Consider the following 19,589-nt stretch of genomic DNA (forward strand, 5'->3'; position numbering starts at 1 on the left):
TTGAAATCTTGCTTAATGAGTTTGCACGACTCCTATTTTTAAGTTGTATTTCATGCACTCTTCCTGTTAAATACAGATTGCCATGTCTAGACCTACAAAAAGCAGTATTGAGATATGTTATATTACCCTCACCCACATTAGACTTCTATTTTTAAAAAAATACTTAATGCTTACTATTTTTGTTCTTTCAAATGCATGGCACACACCTTCACATAAAGGATTCACATAATTTGAAATTTTAAACTAGATATAAGGAAAGAAGAGATTTGGAATCAGTGAAAGGCATGGTTGAATCTTTGCTTCCTCACACAGTGTGGCTTTGGGGCACAAGGAATGGACATGTGCAACTTGATTCCTCACCTACATAATGAGAATCTCAGCATCTCCCCAAGAATGAAATCAAACTTTCTATGAAAACCTATGTAATGGTGTCTGGCATGGAATAGAGGCTTATTAATGGCAATCACTATCATTAGCTATTTTATTTATTAACTTCCTCCTCATTGTTATTTGTTGTCGTTTTTTTTAATGCCTCCAGTATGCTCTTGTTTTTACATATTGGTTTCTGACCATTTCCATCTCACTTTGTCTTTTTTACAAAAATATTCAGTAGGCACTCTTAGAGTGCAACATACTATGCCACGTGCTGTGAGATGTCCAAGGCTCTCTGCCTCAGACAAGGAAATAAGACCGGCCTGGCCCGTGTGGCTCAGTGGTTGAGCACTGACCTATGAACCAGGAGGACACAATTCAATTCCCGGGTTGTGGGCTCGATACCCAGTAGGGGGCGTGCAAGAGGCAATGGATCAATGATTTTCTCTCATCATTTTTATGATTCTATCTCTCTCTCCCTCTCCCTTCCTCTCTGAAATCAATAAAAAATATATTTTTTTAAAAAAAAAGAAAAAGAAAATAAGAGCGGGCATAGGGTTGTAGTAGGAAAGGGCGATGAGTAATCTTGCCATCCTACCAGCAGAAGGTTATGGATAAGAGGAATCCTTGGACAACACCAAAGGCTTCTAAAAAGAAGTGCTTATAATCACTTCGGAGGTGTTTAGAAGGCAAAAAATGAATAGAGAATTCCAAGTGAGCATTCCATGCAATAGAGTGGTTAGAGAAGAGAGGCAGTTTATCTGAGAGAAAGGGGAAAAATCTGTGTTTTATAGAAGGCATTTACATACTCTCATGCTAAGGATTCTGGGTGCACTAGATCAACAATGGGAAACCAATGAAGATTTTTGTTGTTGCTGAGAAAAGTGATCTCATTGTACTCGTACCTAGATTAAGGACTTGGTATTATGTCCTCCCTGTAAAACACACTGTCTGAAAATCGATTGATTGAAAATTAATGTATGTAGGACATTCCTGAGTCTCCTGCAGCCAGTCTATACGTCACGCCGAAGCACCCTGGTCAGATGATTAAAAGGCTCAAAGAGTCAAAGTAATGACACATTCAGTGGAAGATACTGCCACAGTCTGATTCCCAGCAGCGCACAAATTTGATGACTTCCTGACTTCTTTATAAGGTTGCAAAGAGACTTCTTCCAGCAATAATCCACAAATTAAGAGGAGCTCATTCAGCCTGTCAAAATATTAGATGATTGACTATCCCTAAGTATCTAGCCAGATATTGTACTAATACTTTCTAAAAAGAGTGATTAGGATTCCACTGCCTTTTTTCTTTCTCCATTCTGTAAAAATAAATTTCGCAAGTTTAAAAGTTAAATATATACATGTTTAGTATATACTCTTTCTCACATAGATGTGAAACCAAAATTATTATGCAAGGGTAAATACCTTATATAAAGAAATGAAATGAAAATAAACTCATCGTGTGTTTTGAGGAAGAAAGGTGCTAGATTGGTGAGAATTTTGTCTATTCCTTTTCCATTCTGGATAACCAATACGTATGGAGGGACAAGTTATCCCTAGTTGAAATGTGGATCTGATTGCAATAGCAGAATTAAATACACTTGAATTTACATCATGACTTACATAATTGATTCTAGTAATGACAATACAATAAAGGAAGACTCTGCCTTATACAATAGTAAAGAATATTATAGGCTATTTTTGAAGTGTATTTGGGTATAACAGAGAAATTCCATTTAGAGATACATATTCAGAATTTGCATTTTTCCTTTTTTATTAGGGACTTGAGGCCCAATGCACGAATCCCTCTGAGGTGGGGTCCCTCGGCCTGGCCTGCACCCTCTGGCAATCCGGGACCCCTCGGGGGATGTTGGATAGCCGGTTTCGACCCCATCCCCAAAGGCCCAATCCAGACAGGAGGGAGCCTGATCCTGTGCATTGAGCATCTGTCCCCTGGTGGTAGTGCACGTCATAGCAACCAGCTGACTGGCCATTCGGTCGCTTAGGCTTTTATATATATATAGATTAGTGCTCTCAAACACCAGTGCCGGGAGCCGGTCCATCCTTGCTGTTTCAAGGGACCTGGCATATATGGAATACGGTTCTTAATATGTTTGCTCACCTTCTTGGTGCTGTGTTTTAACCAAGGTCACCTCTCCGAGAAAGGTTGAATCCCCAGGAAAGGATTTTCCCCTGAAGTTAGGGAGGGAATAAAACCTCTTAACTAAGTGCCAGGCGGATAATTAATCATTTTAACTACGAACAATCATGCTTAAGCTACATAATCTTTACTCCCTGGAATGGAGATAAGAAACGCCCTAACCTTTGAAATAGAGATTGATAGGATTGGAATCAACTGGTATAAATACAGATGTAAGAAGACAGAACCAGGAGGCACAGAACCTACACAGAACATTCTCTAGAGACAGAAGAACTTCGCTGGAGAGAACATGGCAAAAGATCCTGGACTGAACCTGACTATAGAACATGGCAAGAGAACCTGACTAGAACCTGGTGACTGAACCTAGAGATCCTGACCAGACCCTGACAAGAGAACACGGCTATGATGATCAACTGAACTCAGCCTCCATGTCATTCATTCTTCACCGACTCCATCCACACCTTTGGGGACCCCTGGACCTGCTGGGGTTGGACCCCGGCACACCAGGATTTTAGCATCTTCTCTCTAGTGCATATTTTAAAAGCTACAGTGTGCAGAGTCATTTTTTTTAATATGTCAAAATTTTATTACCCAGACAGTGATATTTATTCCCAACCAAAAGGTCTTGAATATTCTGTTGGGCCACAAAAAGTGAACAAAATATTTTAGCCAAAGATGGCCTGATTCCAATTGAAATAGTCCTTTATAAATTACTTTATTGAGCTTTATTACTATCTCCATGACTGCTATCCTACCTTCTGTGTTTTCTGCATGGACTACTGAACTCTTTACCACCTAGTAAAGAGAAAGGGAAGGTTAGCCTCGGAGGAAAATCAAATAGAGACTGAGTGCACAAGATGCCAACACAGAAATTTGAAACATGGGGGAGAAAAGTCAATGAAACAGTTATTGGTCTCTATATTGTTAAACTACTCAGTTATAGTAAAAAAAAGACTATAAGAAGTCCTTTAATACTATGAAGACTATGATCACAGCAGGAAGTTAAAAATTCTTTACCAAAAAAAAAAGAGAGAAAGAAGCTGATGGTTTGATCTGGATAATATGTTTAGCTTTACTCATTTCTATCATACTATTCAAAATTAATTCTAATTAATTTTGGTATATGAATGCATTGGTATGCAAAATGATATTTAACTTTTAAAGCATAAGAAAATGCATTTTTGCCTGCATTAGAAAGCTTGTTAAACTTCTCAATATTTCACTTTACCGAGGCAGATGTTTCTTTGACTATCAGTGACTTGGGATTCTAAGATAACACAAAGAGAGAGCACTTAGGACACACAATCCTGAGATGTGACTAGCAAGCAATGTGACGGATTTGTCAACAAGCATTCCGAGATCTAAGCAGCGAAACGAGCGTTCTCTCTCTAAGCAGCCACTTTGGGGGATTAGACACATTTCAGTGGTGTTGCCGTTGCTCAAAACATTTCAAACTTCTTTCTCCGAGTGCTCTCAGAAATAATTTATGAACCATACAACACTCAGCCTCCCTGCTTTATAAATTACGTCTCATAACTGGAGGCAATGCGGAATTGAAAAATATTATTTTCTCTTCCCTTCTGTTTATAAAAAGAGAAAAATTTTTAAATTATTCCGCCCCCAAATAACTGCTTTCATAGGCCTATTATATAAATCCAGAAAGACAATTGTAAAACTAATAACAATAGCAATAATAATTATCATCCTTCCCTTTTCTTTTCATTTGAATAAGAACATAATATGGACGGATGCTCGTGCAACTTGGTTGTGAGCTGTCCCTCTCATCTAAGCTCATTCCTGCTGGTCCTGTTCGTTCTTCCAGGGACCACGTTGGCCAGTCACACAGTATCTGACCTGTCCTCATTCTCTTGAGCCTCTCTTAGTCACGTGACACTCTGGATCATCTTTTCTCTTCGCCAAAATGCCATGAACAGCGTTCCTAAAGGAGATCCACAACATTCCTTAACTTAGTCTTCCTCCCCAGTTCACATTGAGTGTTGCTCTACCTATCCAAGTTCCTACAGTATTTAAATATTTCTTGAATAAGTAGTTATGCCCTTGGCTCTCTGCGCTATTTTTTTTCTGAGCTACGTCCTTGGTGAAATTAAATCTCCCAGGTTGAAGGACTCAAGTACCAAGTCCTACTATTCAACCCTGCTCCATCCCTATCCTCTTTGAGCAATGCGGCCTTAAGCAAGTCATTTAACTTCTCTGAGTCTTAGTTTATGTAAAATGGGAATAAAAATAGTGTCTCTCTCATAGAATCATGATCAGGGAGATAATATGGAGGAAGTATCTGATACATTTTAAGTGTCCCATTATTTTAACTATTATTGTTTCCCCCCCCCCTCAAATTCTTTATGACATTTTCACTTGGGTGCCATGCAATCAATTCACCATGCTTTTAAAAATACAAACATTGTCTAGAACTTGCACCAAGTGTTACACTCTCACTTAGATGAAATTATGCAAGCACCAGAATTACACTCTTTTTTTAACTGAATCTCTTGGGGTGATATTGGTTAATAAAATTACATAGGATTCAGGGGTACAATTCTATAATACATCATCTGTGTACTGTACTGTGCATTCACCACCCCAAGTCACGTCTCCTTCCATCACCATGTGTCCCTCCCTTTACCTTCTTCCACCTCCCCCACCCATTTTCCTCTGGTAATCACCATATTTTGAGTTTGGGGTTTTTTTTGTTTGTTTGGTTGGGGTATTTTTGCTTAACCCTTTCACCTTTTTCACCCAGCCCCCCCACCCCCCACCTCTTCCCCTCTTGACAGCTGTCAGTGTGTTTTCTGTATCTATGAGTCTGTTTCTACTTTATTTGTCAAATTATTTTGCTCATTAAATTCCACCTATAAGTGAAATCATATGGCATTTGTCATTCTCCAACTGGCATATTTCCCTTAGCATAATACTCTCCAGGTGCGATGCTTACATAATAATTTTTCTCCTACCTTTAGTGGTGAAGTGCTGTCACCTGTATGTGACAGGAAGTTGATCACACTTTGTAAACATCTTTCTGTATCTCTAAACTCGATTTTTCCTGCTCACTTCTCCAAACCAGCTCTTCTTTTGTTATCATTGTGAGTGCTGGTAGGAAGACCCTCTGCAGGCTGCCAGGTTTGAGGTCTGTCCTGTGACCCACTCTGCCTTATCCCTTCTACATGGGCATCCCACAACTGGCGTGCACTTTTGCATCCCCTGCCGTGGCCCTGTCCGAGCCCATCACCTCCTGTTCTGACCACCACCTATGCTTCTAACTCTCCCCACCCCTGCCTTTATTCTCATATTCTTCCAATTCATTCTACATGCAACCTCACAGGTTAATATTTCAAAATTGCCAATTTCATGCTATCTGACTGAATTTTTGTATTCCTATACCACCTATAGAGATTTCTTACATAATGCAAACACTCAAAACACTGTAGAATAAATCTCATATCCTTACAGAGAAACCCCCACAGATTGCATGATGCTGGTGGTACGGCCCATAGCATCCCACGCTACATCTTAACTATGGTTCCGTGAATGTCAAGCAAGGAGAAGAGGAATAGAGGAAATGTAAATAAATAGCACTGTGTAGGATGCTCTGGACATGACTCAGCCCACCACGCTAGCAGGAGCTGTGACAATGGTATTGCAACCCCTGGGGCTAAGCGTTGGCGATGTCTAGATGTCTCAACAATACTTACACATGGCCCTCTTTGGCCAGGATGACTGGACACAATAAAGAGTCATTCAGCCCAAGAAGACAGGCTATTTACTCACCGCTCATGTATCAGGAACCTTCATTTTCATTCATTGGATCCACTTCTTAGCTTTCCCTGAAAAATTAAAAGCATGTAAGGAAGGGGATGTGCCCCGTAAATGAACAGTCGAGGGTCATGAGGAATCCTGCCCTGAATGCGAAACAGAAATTTCATTTTTTTAGTTTAAAGTGTGTATGTAAAATAAGCCTACTCTGGCTCCTATTTCTTACAGACTTAGCATATTTTTTTAATGTGGAGGGGGTGTCTTTACATTTTAACAGTTTGTTTTTCCACAACGTTCATGCATATGTTGTCAAGTTAGTACTTCATCATCCCCCCTCAGCAAAACAAAGTCTAAATCTACTTAATGATTCGGCTCTTGCATATCATAAGAACATTACTTAATGGGGCTTGAATGAACAAAATGGGCTGAGCTAATTGATGAGATCCTTCCTTAATGATACACTGACTTTTTAGGTCATCCCTTCTACTCCCATCAGGCTCGTTAGCCCTGGGCCCTTGCAGCCGAGGTGCCCCGTGGCATTTCTACAGATCCACCAAGTGGGGAAGTGTCCGTCCGCACTCAGGAAGGGGAGTCGCAGATTTCTGCTGTCTCCTGACCCCTTTTTTCCTTCCGCCCTGAAATTCTTCAGTCACCCAGGAGTGTCTAATTTACACTGAGGATCATAAATATACACCAGTAGAATTATACTCCAAAAGAACTCTGTTAAGCTGGGATAAAAGCTTGCTGCAGCATGGGGTTATACGTATACAACTTTGAGCATGAATAGAAATGGCAATACGAGGCCTTGGTGTTGATAAATATACTCAAGCAATTTAACCTTAAACATTAGCATTTTGTAAAGAAATATTGGCATAAAATGCCATGAGATTCATGGTTTTAAAAAAAAATAGACAAATATACATAGAAAAGTACACACATTTTTTTTAAAAAAAAGCATAACGCCTTATGCTGTAACATTTTAGTCCATGAATAAAATTGTAAAAACAGATAGACATATATAGTTGTGTAAGATAACTATTATAAGTAGAGTCTTCCTCGGACTTTTGAAAGTCAAAGAACCAAGAAAAACAAAATAATCTTTTGACAGCTGAAAGACCTGAACGTGAATATTAAACTTTACACAATTTTCTTTTTTTTCTGAGTTGATTCAACCTCATGCGAACAATAGCTGTCTTGCAAATGGATGTCTGTGAGCTTCAGGAACCAAACTTTCACATGGAATTTATTTCAGCGTCGCCACAGACGGAAGCGACGTCGCCTTGATTCAGAGAGTTATTTGTTATCTAGAAGTTGAAGTGTTTTGACCAGAGGAAAGTTAACAACAAAATGAAAAACCTGAGGCTAGCGTGATTTAAAGAATGCTAATGGTGACCCGGGGCACAGGGATCTGCATAGTAACTGTGACGTTCCGCTGTCCTCCCACCTTCAGCCTCGAGATCCATCAGAAACTGAATCGTGGCATCACCCGTGACAGTCGGACAGAGCGACGGAAGATGCCAATGAAGTGAGTTGCCCTTTAAAGCTATTTATATCTCAGAGGATGTGCAAATTCGTGTCTTGTTTCCTTCATTTATGACAAATATGCTAATTGTTGCCTTTCTTCCTGATTTCCTTTCCTCCCTTCTCTACTGATTCCTTGTCCATTTCTAAAACATGTCAACAACTCGGTTCATTTTTATCCTTGCTCAGATATAAAAGAAAGGTTCTAGGAGGGAGAAAACCACTGAGCTTCCTTTAGGTGAGGCTTTGCCAACGTATTAAATGTTTGAGTTAGAGACAAAAGATATATATATATATGATCCTTGCGAACATTATTCATTGTTGCAACGTTTACTAATTTGAAGATGGCTCTGAAATGCTGGCTAAGGAGGCAGCTGTCACTTCCCTGAGCACATGGGTTCCTGGCTTGAATTTCCCGTTCTCCAGCGCACCGCTAATTGACTGTGAACAGCTAAGTCGTTGGATGCCACGGTTTTTAATGCAATACAACTGGTTCTGGCTGGCGCGATTAGCGGGGTAACTGGTAGCTTTCATGCAGTTCCCATCTGGCCTGGCTCTTCTCTGGACACAAAATGTGGGGACTGCTGGCCTTGATGGTGCTCGCTTAATGAAGGAAACAGAAAGGAAATCAGCCAAAACCCCATGAAATACTAAGTGCGATTTTGGCTCCAGCTCCACGGTGAATTTTCACGGCAAATCTCACACGCACACACACAAATACACAGTTACTCTGATTATGCATTGCAATTATACAAGAATCAACTCTGCTTCGTGCACTCATAAATGTAAACCTACTCTTGCCCCACCCTGGCTAATTCTGGTTGATCTTTCCCAGTTGGATCCAATGGTGCAAAGTTCATTTAAATGATGTGAGATTCAACACGTAACTCAGATATGACCGTAGATTACAGAAGAAAAAGATCACAATGCTATTGTCAAGGGTAGATGTTGTTTCCACAGGTCACCAACGGCAGAGGCAACGGCGTGGTCTGAAAACATGGACACTCTTTTAACCAACCAAGGTGAGAACCAGCTCAGAATCGGTCTGAACATACAACACTTAAAAGTACATGGTTAGCCCTAACCGGTTTGACTCAGTGGATAGAGCGTCGGCCTGCGGACTAAAGGGTCCTGGGTTCGATTCTGGTCAAGGGCATGTACCTTGGTTGTGGGCACATTCCCAGTAGGGGGCATGCAGGAGGCAGCTGATCGATGTTTCTCTCTCATCGATGTTTTTAACTCTCTATCCCTCTCCCTTCCTCTCTGTAAAAAATCAATAAAATATATATTTTTTAAAAAAGTAAATGGTTAAATCCTGAAAGCGATAGATGTATTATAGAGTGTGACTTTGATCTATATTCAAAATATAAGATTCTCCACAGTCACATAAATTTATACAGGCCCGGAGTCTAAGTAGAATTGGGTTGGGCCAAAAATAAAACACGGTTATGGAAACTCCAAACATTAAAACAGAAAGCAAGTGCAGAATCTTGTCATCCCCTTAAACTCATTTTCATGTGATGTATATAATGACTATTTTTCTTACAAGTTGAAAGAAACAAACAAACTAATGAAAAGTTGAGAACTTAGATAAATCACTTGTTTTTCATGTTTTGTAGGCCAAAGTAAAGTTTACAAAGTATTTATTTCAACTGAGCTTTTCTTGTTTTTAGGAAATGCAAAATCATATTTGATGAATGTGTGTATATTAATGTACACATGTGTTAATGTGTATTTATATTAGATATGATGGCTCAATAAGGTAATCTTGGCCAATTATAAATATCCCACATGACACAAAAATAGTCACTGACGAAGGTTGCTGGAACTTCTTGTGATAAATCATTCTGCTTTGTAGCAATTCTAGCTCAAATGAGGGGAAAATGACACCACAGAGACATATATAAATTTAAAAATATTGTATTGTTTGAACTAATCAGATGGCATTCCCATTTTAAATCCATGAAGTAAATATCAGAATATTAGAAAAGCTTAACAGATGACAAAGCTGAATAAATTCTCCATAGCTGTTCATTCATATACAGAGAGAGTTACACTGTATTAGATGAAACTGTATTCTGATATTATCACTCTTAAATAACTCATTCCTAAAGCACAGACATACAATAATTCACGTTCATCCTATAATTCAACTAAGGTCAGATTGGAAACACCTCAAGAATACAGAATTGCATTTCTGTAAGTTTTGAATGGCACGGTTCGTTTTTCTTTTTCCTTAAATGGATACCCAGTGGGGCAGGTTGGATTAGCTCAGAGCAGGAAGTTTCTCAGTCTCCGGTGACTCTGCAGCTCGGAGCGGGGGGCTGTCCCACAGAACACAGCCGTGAGGCTCAGAGACCAGAGCAGATGCTTGCGTAGGCACCTCTCCTGTGTAACTCATGCCCACAGATTCATCCGAACAGCTGCTTGGTTCTTGTATTTATACCATCAGAGAAAGAGCTTACAGGCCTTCAATGCTCTTGACAGTAAGATGGCTCACCAGATTACCTAATCCATGGTCGGCAAACCACAGCTCGAGAGCCACATGCAGCTCTTTGGCCCCTTGAGTGCGGCTCTTCCACAAAATACCACATGCGGGCGCGCATGAGCAGTGTGATTGAAACTTCGTGGCCCATGGGCAGAAGTCGGTATTTTGTGGGAGAGCCGGTATTTTGTGGAAGAGCCACACTCAAGGGGCCAAAGAGCCTCATGTGGCTCATGAGCCATGGTTTGCCGAGCCAGTTTGCCGACCACTGAGTCCTAACTGTTTTTGTTGACATGAGGAGATGCCTCCCATGCACTGGGCATAGGCGTTAGAGTAGGTTTCTCCAATGATGACTGAATTCTTTCTTTCATCAGCCCCTGCTGGATCTAACCAACAGCCATTCCATCCTGCAGAGCGTGCCCTCAGATAATCGGATTTTAATTGTATGCAGCATATTATTCCAAATTCACTTGACATCTTTTGAACGTCGAAATTGTATGTATAGAATAGAAAAATAGTTCAATACATAGTGTGTCGGTGACAGCGATAACTAGCTCCGGTTTGGGTTGTGCATCCTGTTCCATTGTGTCCTTGAATGATAATAGTCGTTAGTCCAGAGTAGTCCTTCACTGAAATCTCAGGATGAGAGAACACAACAATTGCTTCTTGATCTCTAACTACCTGTCTCTCTAGGATGTATTTAGATCGTCTTCTTTGGGGAAAAGCTTCATGTGCCTTCATGAACCTACAATATTCTTCCAGTATTCTTAAAAGCATATTTTATCCTCAATATATAATATATTTTATCATAAATGCTGTGTAGAACCCTCAAATTCATCATTGTTTGGGCCAAACTCCTAGTAAATTTTCTTTAAGGGCTACTAAGAGGATTTTTATAACCTGAATTTGTGTGATTGGAGCTTCTTGGGTGTATTTTTAAATTTGGGAAGCATGCAGTTCATTGAATTTTTTATTGTGCTCACATAGTAACAACATCCATAGTCTCCAATATTTCTACGGAGAATTTTAATTGGCACCCGATAACCTTTTACAGTGACTTATTTCAACTCTATTGCAAAAGTTAAAAAAAAAAATACACACATTGTTAAGTCTATTTTAATCCACCTATCACCCCATTAAAGGGAGAAGCATTCACACCAAATATCTTGCCAGTTACCTTTTGGGTTAAGGATTAGAATTGGCCAATATAGTCGCCCCTAACTAGTAAGTGCCAGCCCCTCCTCCTTCACTGCAATAAGCCAAACCAACATTATGTCATCTCCCAGCATCAAACTGTGTTTTCTGAACAACTCAGAACAACCAAGAAATTCTTACTCTACGCCTGGCCAGCGAGGCTCAGTGGTTGAGCATGGACCTATGAACCAGGAGGTCACCGTTTGATTTCCGGTCCGTCAGGGCTCATGCTCAGGTTGCAGGCTCGATCCCCAGTAGAGGGCATGCAAGAGGCAGCTGATCAATGATTCTCTCTCATCATCGATGCTTCTGTCTCTCTCCCTCTCTCCCTTCCTCTCTGAAATAAATGAAGATATATTTTTTAAAGAAATCCTGGCTTTAAATTAGAAACATCATTAACTTGGTCTGGGCATAGTCCCTGGGGTTTTCTATTAAGTAACTGACATTAAGACTTTCCCCTAAACATAATTCCTGGACTCCTTGGATCTAAAAAGAAAAAGTTCAGGTTTTCTTGGTTAATAGAGCTAATTCTAGAACCACAGATACAATATTTTATATTTATGATGACAGATCCAAGTAAGGTTTTTAAAGTTAAAAGCTCAAATATATTGCCCTAACCAGTTTGGCTCAGTGGATAGAGCCTTGGCCTGTGGACTGAAGGGTCCCAGGTTCTATTCTGGTCAAGGGCATGTACCTTGGTTGTGGGCACATCCCCAATAGGGGGTGTGCAGGAGGCAGCTGATCGATGATTCTCTCACATCGATGTTTCTAACTCTCTATCCCTCTCCCTTCCTCTCTGTAAAAAAAATCAATAAAATATGTTTTTTAAAAAAAGCTCAAACATATAAATGCTATATTTAGAGGAATGATAAATATTTGCCACTGAAGACTTCATGAATGCTCACCCTACATAATATACTTATTTGGGGCATGTTACTGAGTTATATGGTATACAAAAATTTTCTTACATATCTTATAGCTGGTCTAGATGCTTTTCGAACATTTCTCAAATCAGAATTTAGTGAAGAAAATGTTGAGTTCTGGCTTGCCTGTGAAGACTTCAAGAAAACAGAAAGTGCTGAAAAAATTGCTTCCAAAGCCAAGATGATTTATTCTGAATTCATTGAGGCTGATGCCCCTAAAGAGGTGAGTGAAAGATTCCAGCTTCATGAATATGCATCTCCCAGCAAATCTGCTTGCAATTAAAAGGCACTGAATCCGTCTGAAGGGAAATCAAATTGCCGCCATGTATTCAAATAGAAAGTGTCTGTAAACTCCAGTACATGTTCCTGAAGACAACCCTCCCTCCTTCACTGACTCAGCAAGTGTTTTTCAACCCTGTGTCCGTTTCCTTCACACAGCATTCAGGCTCTGGGGAAAGAGTACCTGCTCTCTCCGATTCAACAGCTCTGGAGTTAACCCTCCAGAAATCCCACTGAAGTGTGCTCTTGGATTTCGAGTTCGCCTTGTCTTTCCTTTTCGAAATCAGGGAAGTCAGTGAGGAATAGAATTTTGAATTTTTTTAATTAAAAATAGCATATGGGCCTGGCCGGTGTGGCTCCATGGTTGAGTGTCAGCCTATGAATCAGGAGATCATGGGTTCGATTCCCGGTCAAGGGCACATGCCCAGGTTGCAGGCTCCGTCCCCATCGGGGGATGCAGGAGGCAGCCGATCAATGATTCCCACTCATCATTGATGTTTCTCTCTCTCTCTCTCCCTTCCTCTCTGAAATCAATAAAAATATTTTTTTACAAAAGAAAACAATATGTGGGGAAAGAAACAACTCCTAACCAACAATATAAATTCTTCCTGTTTCATGTTTTGGAGGTCCCCACTATGGCAGATAATCATGTCTCCCTTTCCGAAAGAAGGGTTTGCTGACCTGTATTTCTCTGATGGTGAAAAGGATCCAAAGATGGGAGGCCTGTCTTAAGTGATCAAGACCCACCTATACCACTTTAGGGTCAGAAAAATAGGTGGGGGGGGGCTTAGAGAGAAATCTGGAATGACTTTGATAATAGCCCCCCAAAAGTGTTGTATGCTAACATCACATTGTCATTTGATTTAATTTCTAGCACTATAACCATGATCGCCTCCACATACCCCTCTAGTGTTTAAAGTTTAGCAACTTCTATTTTAAAATTGCTTTGATTCCTCACTGAATATATTTTGATGGATAAGTAGCAAACAGGAAGCTACATTAACTCCCTAGTACAAGTCATCTGCCCAGACGGGCAATCGCCACATCCTTCTAAGCGACAGTTACCGTATTTTCTGATCTAAAATTAGAACTCGTGGTTTAAAAAGGGCTGTTTACTTGTGGGGACAAGAGACGGAATAGATGAAACGCAAACGCTTTCACAAAATCTAGGGCCTAAACTTGCCATAGTTCAAGTTTTACATGGACCTTAATTACAGCAGCACATATTGGCCCAGGAGGACATTCCAAAAATTTGAACCACTGAAAGCAGTGCCTGGAATTTGTAGGAGAGAAAAAAAATAAATTCACCTCTTGTGGACCTATTTCAACATTCATTTTCCAGGCACCATGTAAAGAATCAATAAATAATTCTAAAAAATGTAAAATATAGCACATAAGATTCATCAAGTTGATTAATGCATCATCCCCTAAAAGATTTTGAAATCAACTCTAAGGATATTCTATTTATAGTGATATTGGTTTGAAAGCCACATTTTTTTCTTCTTCTTTATGAATCCATATAACTAACAGTGATTGCTTTAGGATTTTCACATTGTGGTGTTCAACGTTACAATTGCATATATGATGGTTTCTTTCGTTTCTCTTGCCCAAGTGAAGGTGTCAGTACTGCGCATCATTTATTTCTGTCTCTAAAACCAATCACGAGAGAGCAATGCGGTCCTGGGCATGGATGGAATTCTTCCAGATGTTACAAAGCCTCCCACTCTCAACTTTAACAGCCACCCTTGAGAATATCATTCAGGAAGTGTGTTCGCCTTTAATGATGCCAAAATGAAGTAAGACTAGAGGCGTTAGTGGCGATTACATAGAATTATGTCACCCAAAGCAAGATTATAGGCGACTTTAATTTGAAGAGGGATTTTTAAGCGCTGCTGTGAGGGAGGGCTCGCTAACAGGCTGCCTGCCCCATGTTAGGGGGGCCTTTTACATACACAGGCACACACCTTTGCATAATGAATCTCCTGATACACTTACAGTCTAAATGAGGAAGGCTATCTCATTTGAATGCGAGAGCACCATCGACAACCTCTTATTCAAATTATGTGAAAATATATCAAGCTCAGTTCAGGGTCATAGAAAAGCCAAAAGGGACACTGTAAAATGTACTCTTCCTGCAAAAATAATGTGCTGAAAGCCCAAAGAATTTAAAACCGCTGGAGTAGAAAACGGGACTTGGGCATGCATCACATACATGAGCATTGAAAACATCCTGGATCTTTGAAACAAAACTAGAGGCCCAATGCACGAAATTTGTGCAAGAGGCTTGGCCCTCGCAGCTTCAGTGGCTTGCCTCAGCCCTCGCAGCCCCGGCTTCATCCGGAGGGTTGTCGGGAAGGTCTTTTGGCTGTTCGGTCTAATTAGCATATTACACTTTTATTATTATAGACTAGAGGCCCAGTACACAAAAAATCATGCACTGGAGAAGGGGTCCCTCAGCCCGACCTGCCCCCTCTCACAGTCCAGGAGCCCTCAGGGAATGTCCTACAGTCTGGTCTCCATCAGGGGAAGGCACCGCCCACCTCACCCCACTGCTGCTGCCACTGCCGGCCACGGCAGCTGCAAGGCCTGAGCCCTTGCAGCCGCTGTGGCTTTGACCAGATGGATGTCTGGAAGACATCCACCCTAATTAACATGTTACCCTTTTATTAGAATAGATTGTTTTTCAACGACTACCAGGAACAGCATTCTGATGACAGCTGTATTGAGACCTTTTCAAAACTGACAGGATTTAGAAGCCTCTAAATCAGCGGTTCTCAACCTGTGGGTCGCGAGCCCTTTGGTGGTCAAACGACCCTTTCACAGGGGTCGCCTAAGACCATCCTGCATATCAGACATTTACATGACGATTCATAACAGTAGCAACATTACAGTGATGAAGTAGCAACAAAAATGATTTTATGGTTGGGTCACAACCTGAGGAACTGTATTTAAAGGGCCAGAAGGTTGAGAACCACTGCTCTAAATGGTTGTGATGGCATTGAGGCTGTCACCCCGTAAGAATCACAACCCCTCATCTTGTTTTCTGAGGTTGGCAGTGCAGTGGTTTCAGATTTTGAAGATAATCTGTGACCTTTTGAAAAATAAGGAATTAAAATATCATACCCCTCAGAGTCCTTGAAACTGAAGAGTATCCATGCAAACAAAATGCAAGCGAGTTACTCATATCAGTAAATAATGTTGATGGAACTCTGTTTCATCAACTGATAAAAGGTCCAAATCTACTAATTTGAGATGCTTAGCAAAATCTAAGCTTCTATGTAACTTTCAATGACTCAGAAGTTCCTCAAGATGGTACAGGTGGAAAGTATGCCTTCTGAAGGTCACCCCTGAGTAAGGTCCCTCCCACCGTTGCTTTATTCCAAGCTCAGCGCCACTGGTGTCTGTCTGAGATAGAAATGTATCCACGTATCTCCTGGTAGAATCCAACCAAAATCCACATTTGAGATGAGTGAAAAGTGAGGGGTGAAGTCCACAGACATGCTTCCCAGGAGTGATTCTATTAAAGGAACTTATGAGTGAAAATATATATATTAGGACTGATATTTTCACTTTTTTCCTGATACTGAGATTTCAGAGAAGTGAAGGAGAATAGAGCACTTTTAGTGGCCTATCCTCAAATTTCACTTAAATGGACTTCTCAGGAGCACTTTGTAAAATTGATGCCTCTCATAGTTGAAGTACTGTCTCCAATTGGCTTCTGATCTTTCATTGCCTCCTCTCTGCTCACAGCTCTTTCGCAATTTCTCATGCTGTTCCCACCACTAACCCAACACCCAGGATGATGAGGGAGGCATTCCTCGTTCGTTCTCTGCTGACAGTGGCTCTCTCGGGCTCTCTTCCAGGCCATGGCTGTCAGGGGAATCTCAACGTTAACACATTCACATCTGAGTCCTGGTTTCCTGCTCAAACTTTCTTCCACCTGAGTCTCTCCATCTCCGTCAAAGGCAACACCGTTCTTCTCATTGCTCTGGCAAAATACCTGGAAGTCATCCCTGATTCTTCTCTTCTGTTCATACCCCATATCCAATCCATCAGAACTTCTGTCATCTCATTCTTCAGAATATTTCTAAAAGCGGGTCACTCTTACAAGAGTTTTGTTCCTTGTCCCAGCTCATAACTATGCAATCACAAGTTCCATCCGTTCTGCTTTGTAGATACCTTTGAAATCTATGCATTTGCCTTCATTTCCTGTTACATTACACAGCCTAGACCACCATCACTGCCCACATGAACTTCTGGCATGATTTCCTAATTTTTCTTCCTTTTATCCACATCAAGCTATTTTACCATATGGCAGACATAGGAGAAGACAGAGCCACCAGAAAATAAAAAGTCCAGCCCTGACGGCTTTGGCTCAGTGGATAGAGCGTCAGCCTGCGGATTGAAAGGTCCCAGGTTCGATTCCGGTCAAGGGCATGTACCTTCGTTGTGGGCACATCCCCCGTAGGAGGTGTGCAGGAGGTGGCTGATCGATGTTTCTCTCTCATCAATGTTTCTAACTCTCTATCCCTCTCCCTTCCTCTCTGTAAAAAATCAATGAAATATATTTTTTAAAAAAAGTCCAGAAGACTTGGAGCAGAACTTGGAGACAGCCGAGAATTAACAAATCCTTTTCCTCTGATAATCGGATTGAATACTTAACATTAACGAAAGCCTTTGTACCCAAATCTGTTTAAGCAAGATGATGAAACAGCATAAATGAGAGCTTTAGGTGTCAGATTTGCTCTGGGAAATTAGACCAGCTTCATAGCTCCCACCAGGACAAGTAGGAGATGATTCAGGTATGAGGAAGCCAGGGTACAAAGTTTACATTTTATGTCATAAAAAAAGAATAGGTTTTCAGGTGAATACTTATCCGGTGGAAATGACATTTTGGTGAAACTGATGTAGGAATGCTATCTTAAAGTATTCAGAAGGGAAAGACATTATAAGAAGGACCCGAGTAACAGGTAAATTCCTTGGTTTCGGAAGAGATTCAGGGTTTTAAAAACAGCAACTAAACTAGAGAGATAGGGGTGAGAATGAAAAATGACTATTGGGAAATTACAAAGTAAAAGATGAATGAGGAAAAATACACAGGGTGTCCCCAAAAAATGTATACCTACTGGCTGACATTATTAATTCCGATGGGTTGTATGTGAAAAGAAAGAAACATCCATGGAGCTATCAGCTGTTAAAAGTGTGTATACATGTTTTGGGGGACACCCTGTATATACATGTAATGTATAGATGTTGTATATTTATACGATAGGAGATCAGAGAAATAAAAGAGGTGTCAAACATATAATTCCCATGTTTCAAGCTTGAACAACTTGGAGAAAAATAATGACATTTAAACAAACAGGTGGGTGTGATGTTTTGCCCCTGACATTAGCTGAGTTGCTAAGAACCATCTTCCTAAGACCAGTGAGAGTCTCCTGGGAGGAGCGTCTCTGAGGAGCACTCAGCTCTCCACAGCTCCTGTGGGCAGTGCCTTGGAAGAAAAACAAGCCAACCAGAAAATGAAACGGATAAGTCAGAAGTGCAAGGTTAATTACATATTTATCGAGTCCTTAGCCTATGCAAGGCCTAGTGAGGGATGCGGAAAATGCAAGTATTGTCTAAGTAATACAAAGTCCTTGGAGAGGCCAAAAAGGGGGGTGGGGGGCCAGTAGACAGCATGAGGTCGGTATAGAAGGGGGTGTGTAATTTGGTTCATTGGGGGGCGGGGGGATATAGAATGAAAAGTAATAGGAATGAGTAAGTGGAAGCCATCCTAGTAAATCCTAGTTACTGTCCACCTCTGGAAGGTACCTTTTAGGTATTAAGATCAAAACACTGGGGGGGAGGGGGGGAATAAAGGATGTGTGGGAAAAAGCAATTTAAAATCATAAAATATTTTGGTTGCCTTTTCACATGGCCATTTTTTTTATAATCTCAAAGTAGGGTTTTTGCTGTGCTCACTGTCAACACCAAGCCTCCCAACCTAGAAACAATGCACCCAGTGTGTGTTTGCATCGGAAAATGAGCTCATGACCTTTGGGCTGTTTTGCATCAGATTCTCTCTGTGTTTAGGGAGGAAAAAAAAAACCTCAAATAGCGTATGTGTACCTGCCATCTGCAGAAATCGTGTATTCTTTGATTAAGCTAATCTCATGATATGCAACCTTATTTCCACAGATTAACATTGACTTCAGTACCAGGGACCTCATCTCAAAGAATATTGCAGAACCAACCCTCAAGTGTTTTGATGAGGCTCAGAAGTTAATCTACAGCCTCATGGCCAAGGATTCTTTCCCGCGATTTCTGAAATCAGAGATTTACAAAAAACTGGTCAATAGCAAACAGGTTGGAAACAATAAAAAATGGCTCCCATTCTTGTAAGGAAGATAAAGGACACACTGATAACCAGGTTATAATTAGGGGGTGGGGGGTACAAATGATTGAACAGATCCACCCAATCACTACACTTCAAGGCAAAAATGGTTCCCATGTACAAACACCATGTAAGTTTTTTAGGGTTTAGGAAATACGTTTTACTCCGATGAAAAAAATAATGCTGTAACTATGAAGCCTGAAATTCTCAGTCATATGTTTAGAATTTATTCCTTTTATCAGATACTTAAAATTTTTCTACTGGGAGAGTTCAAAGGGAGTTTGTAGAGAGATAAAACACTCTTAAACCATGAGTGGATAGTCTTACGACATTATGAATTCAAGAAACTATATATCTTCATGTTGCTGAGTGAGAGGCTGTTTAGCATCATAAATATGATTATAAGTACTCTTTGCATTATTAAAAAAAACTCACTTCCATAAAACACAAATCTGAACCAAATACCTTGAGTGTATTCAACTATTTCTTTTTTATCAGGATCTGTTAAAT

At 40.5% G+C, this 19,589-nt stretch overlaps 1 protein-coding gene across 1 annotated transcript; it reads left to right on the forward strand.

Annotated features, from left to right (window-relative positions):
• Positions 1-8,774: 8,774 nt before the first annotated feature.
• RGS21 (regulator of G protein signaling 21) lies at positions 8,775-19,087 on the forward strand (the record flags this gene model as incomplete). The annotated part of the gene is made up of 3 exons (XM_081114575.1): positions 8,775-8,844; positions 12,481-12,647; positions 18,884-19,087. Exons 1-3 carry the CDS (start codon positions 8,820-8,822, stop codon positions 19,085-19,087), a joined length of 396 nt encoding a protein of 131 aa, XP_080970701.1. The 5' UTR covers positions 8,775-8,819.
• Between the last annotated feature and the right edge of the window lie 502 nt (positions 19,088-19,589).

Source organism: Myotis nattereri, assembly GCF_964212035.1.
Source record: "Myotis nattereri genome assembly, chromosome: 20".
NCBI lineage: Eukaryota > Metazoa > Chordata > Mammalia > Chiroptera > Vespertilionidae > Myotis > Myotis nattereri.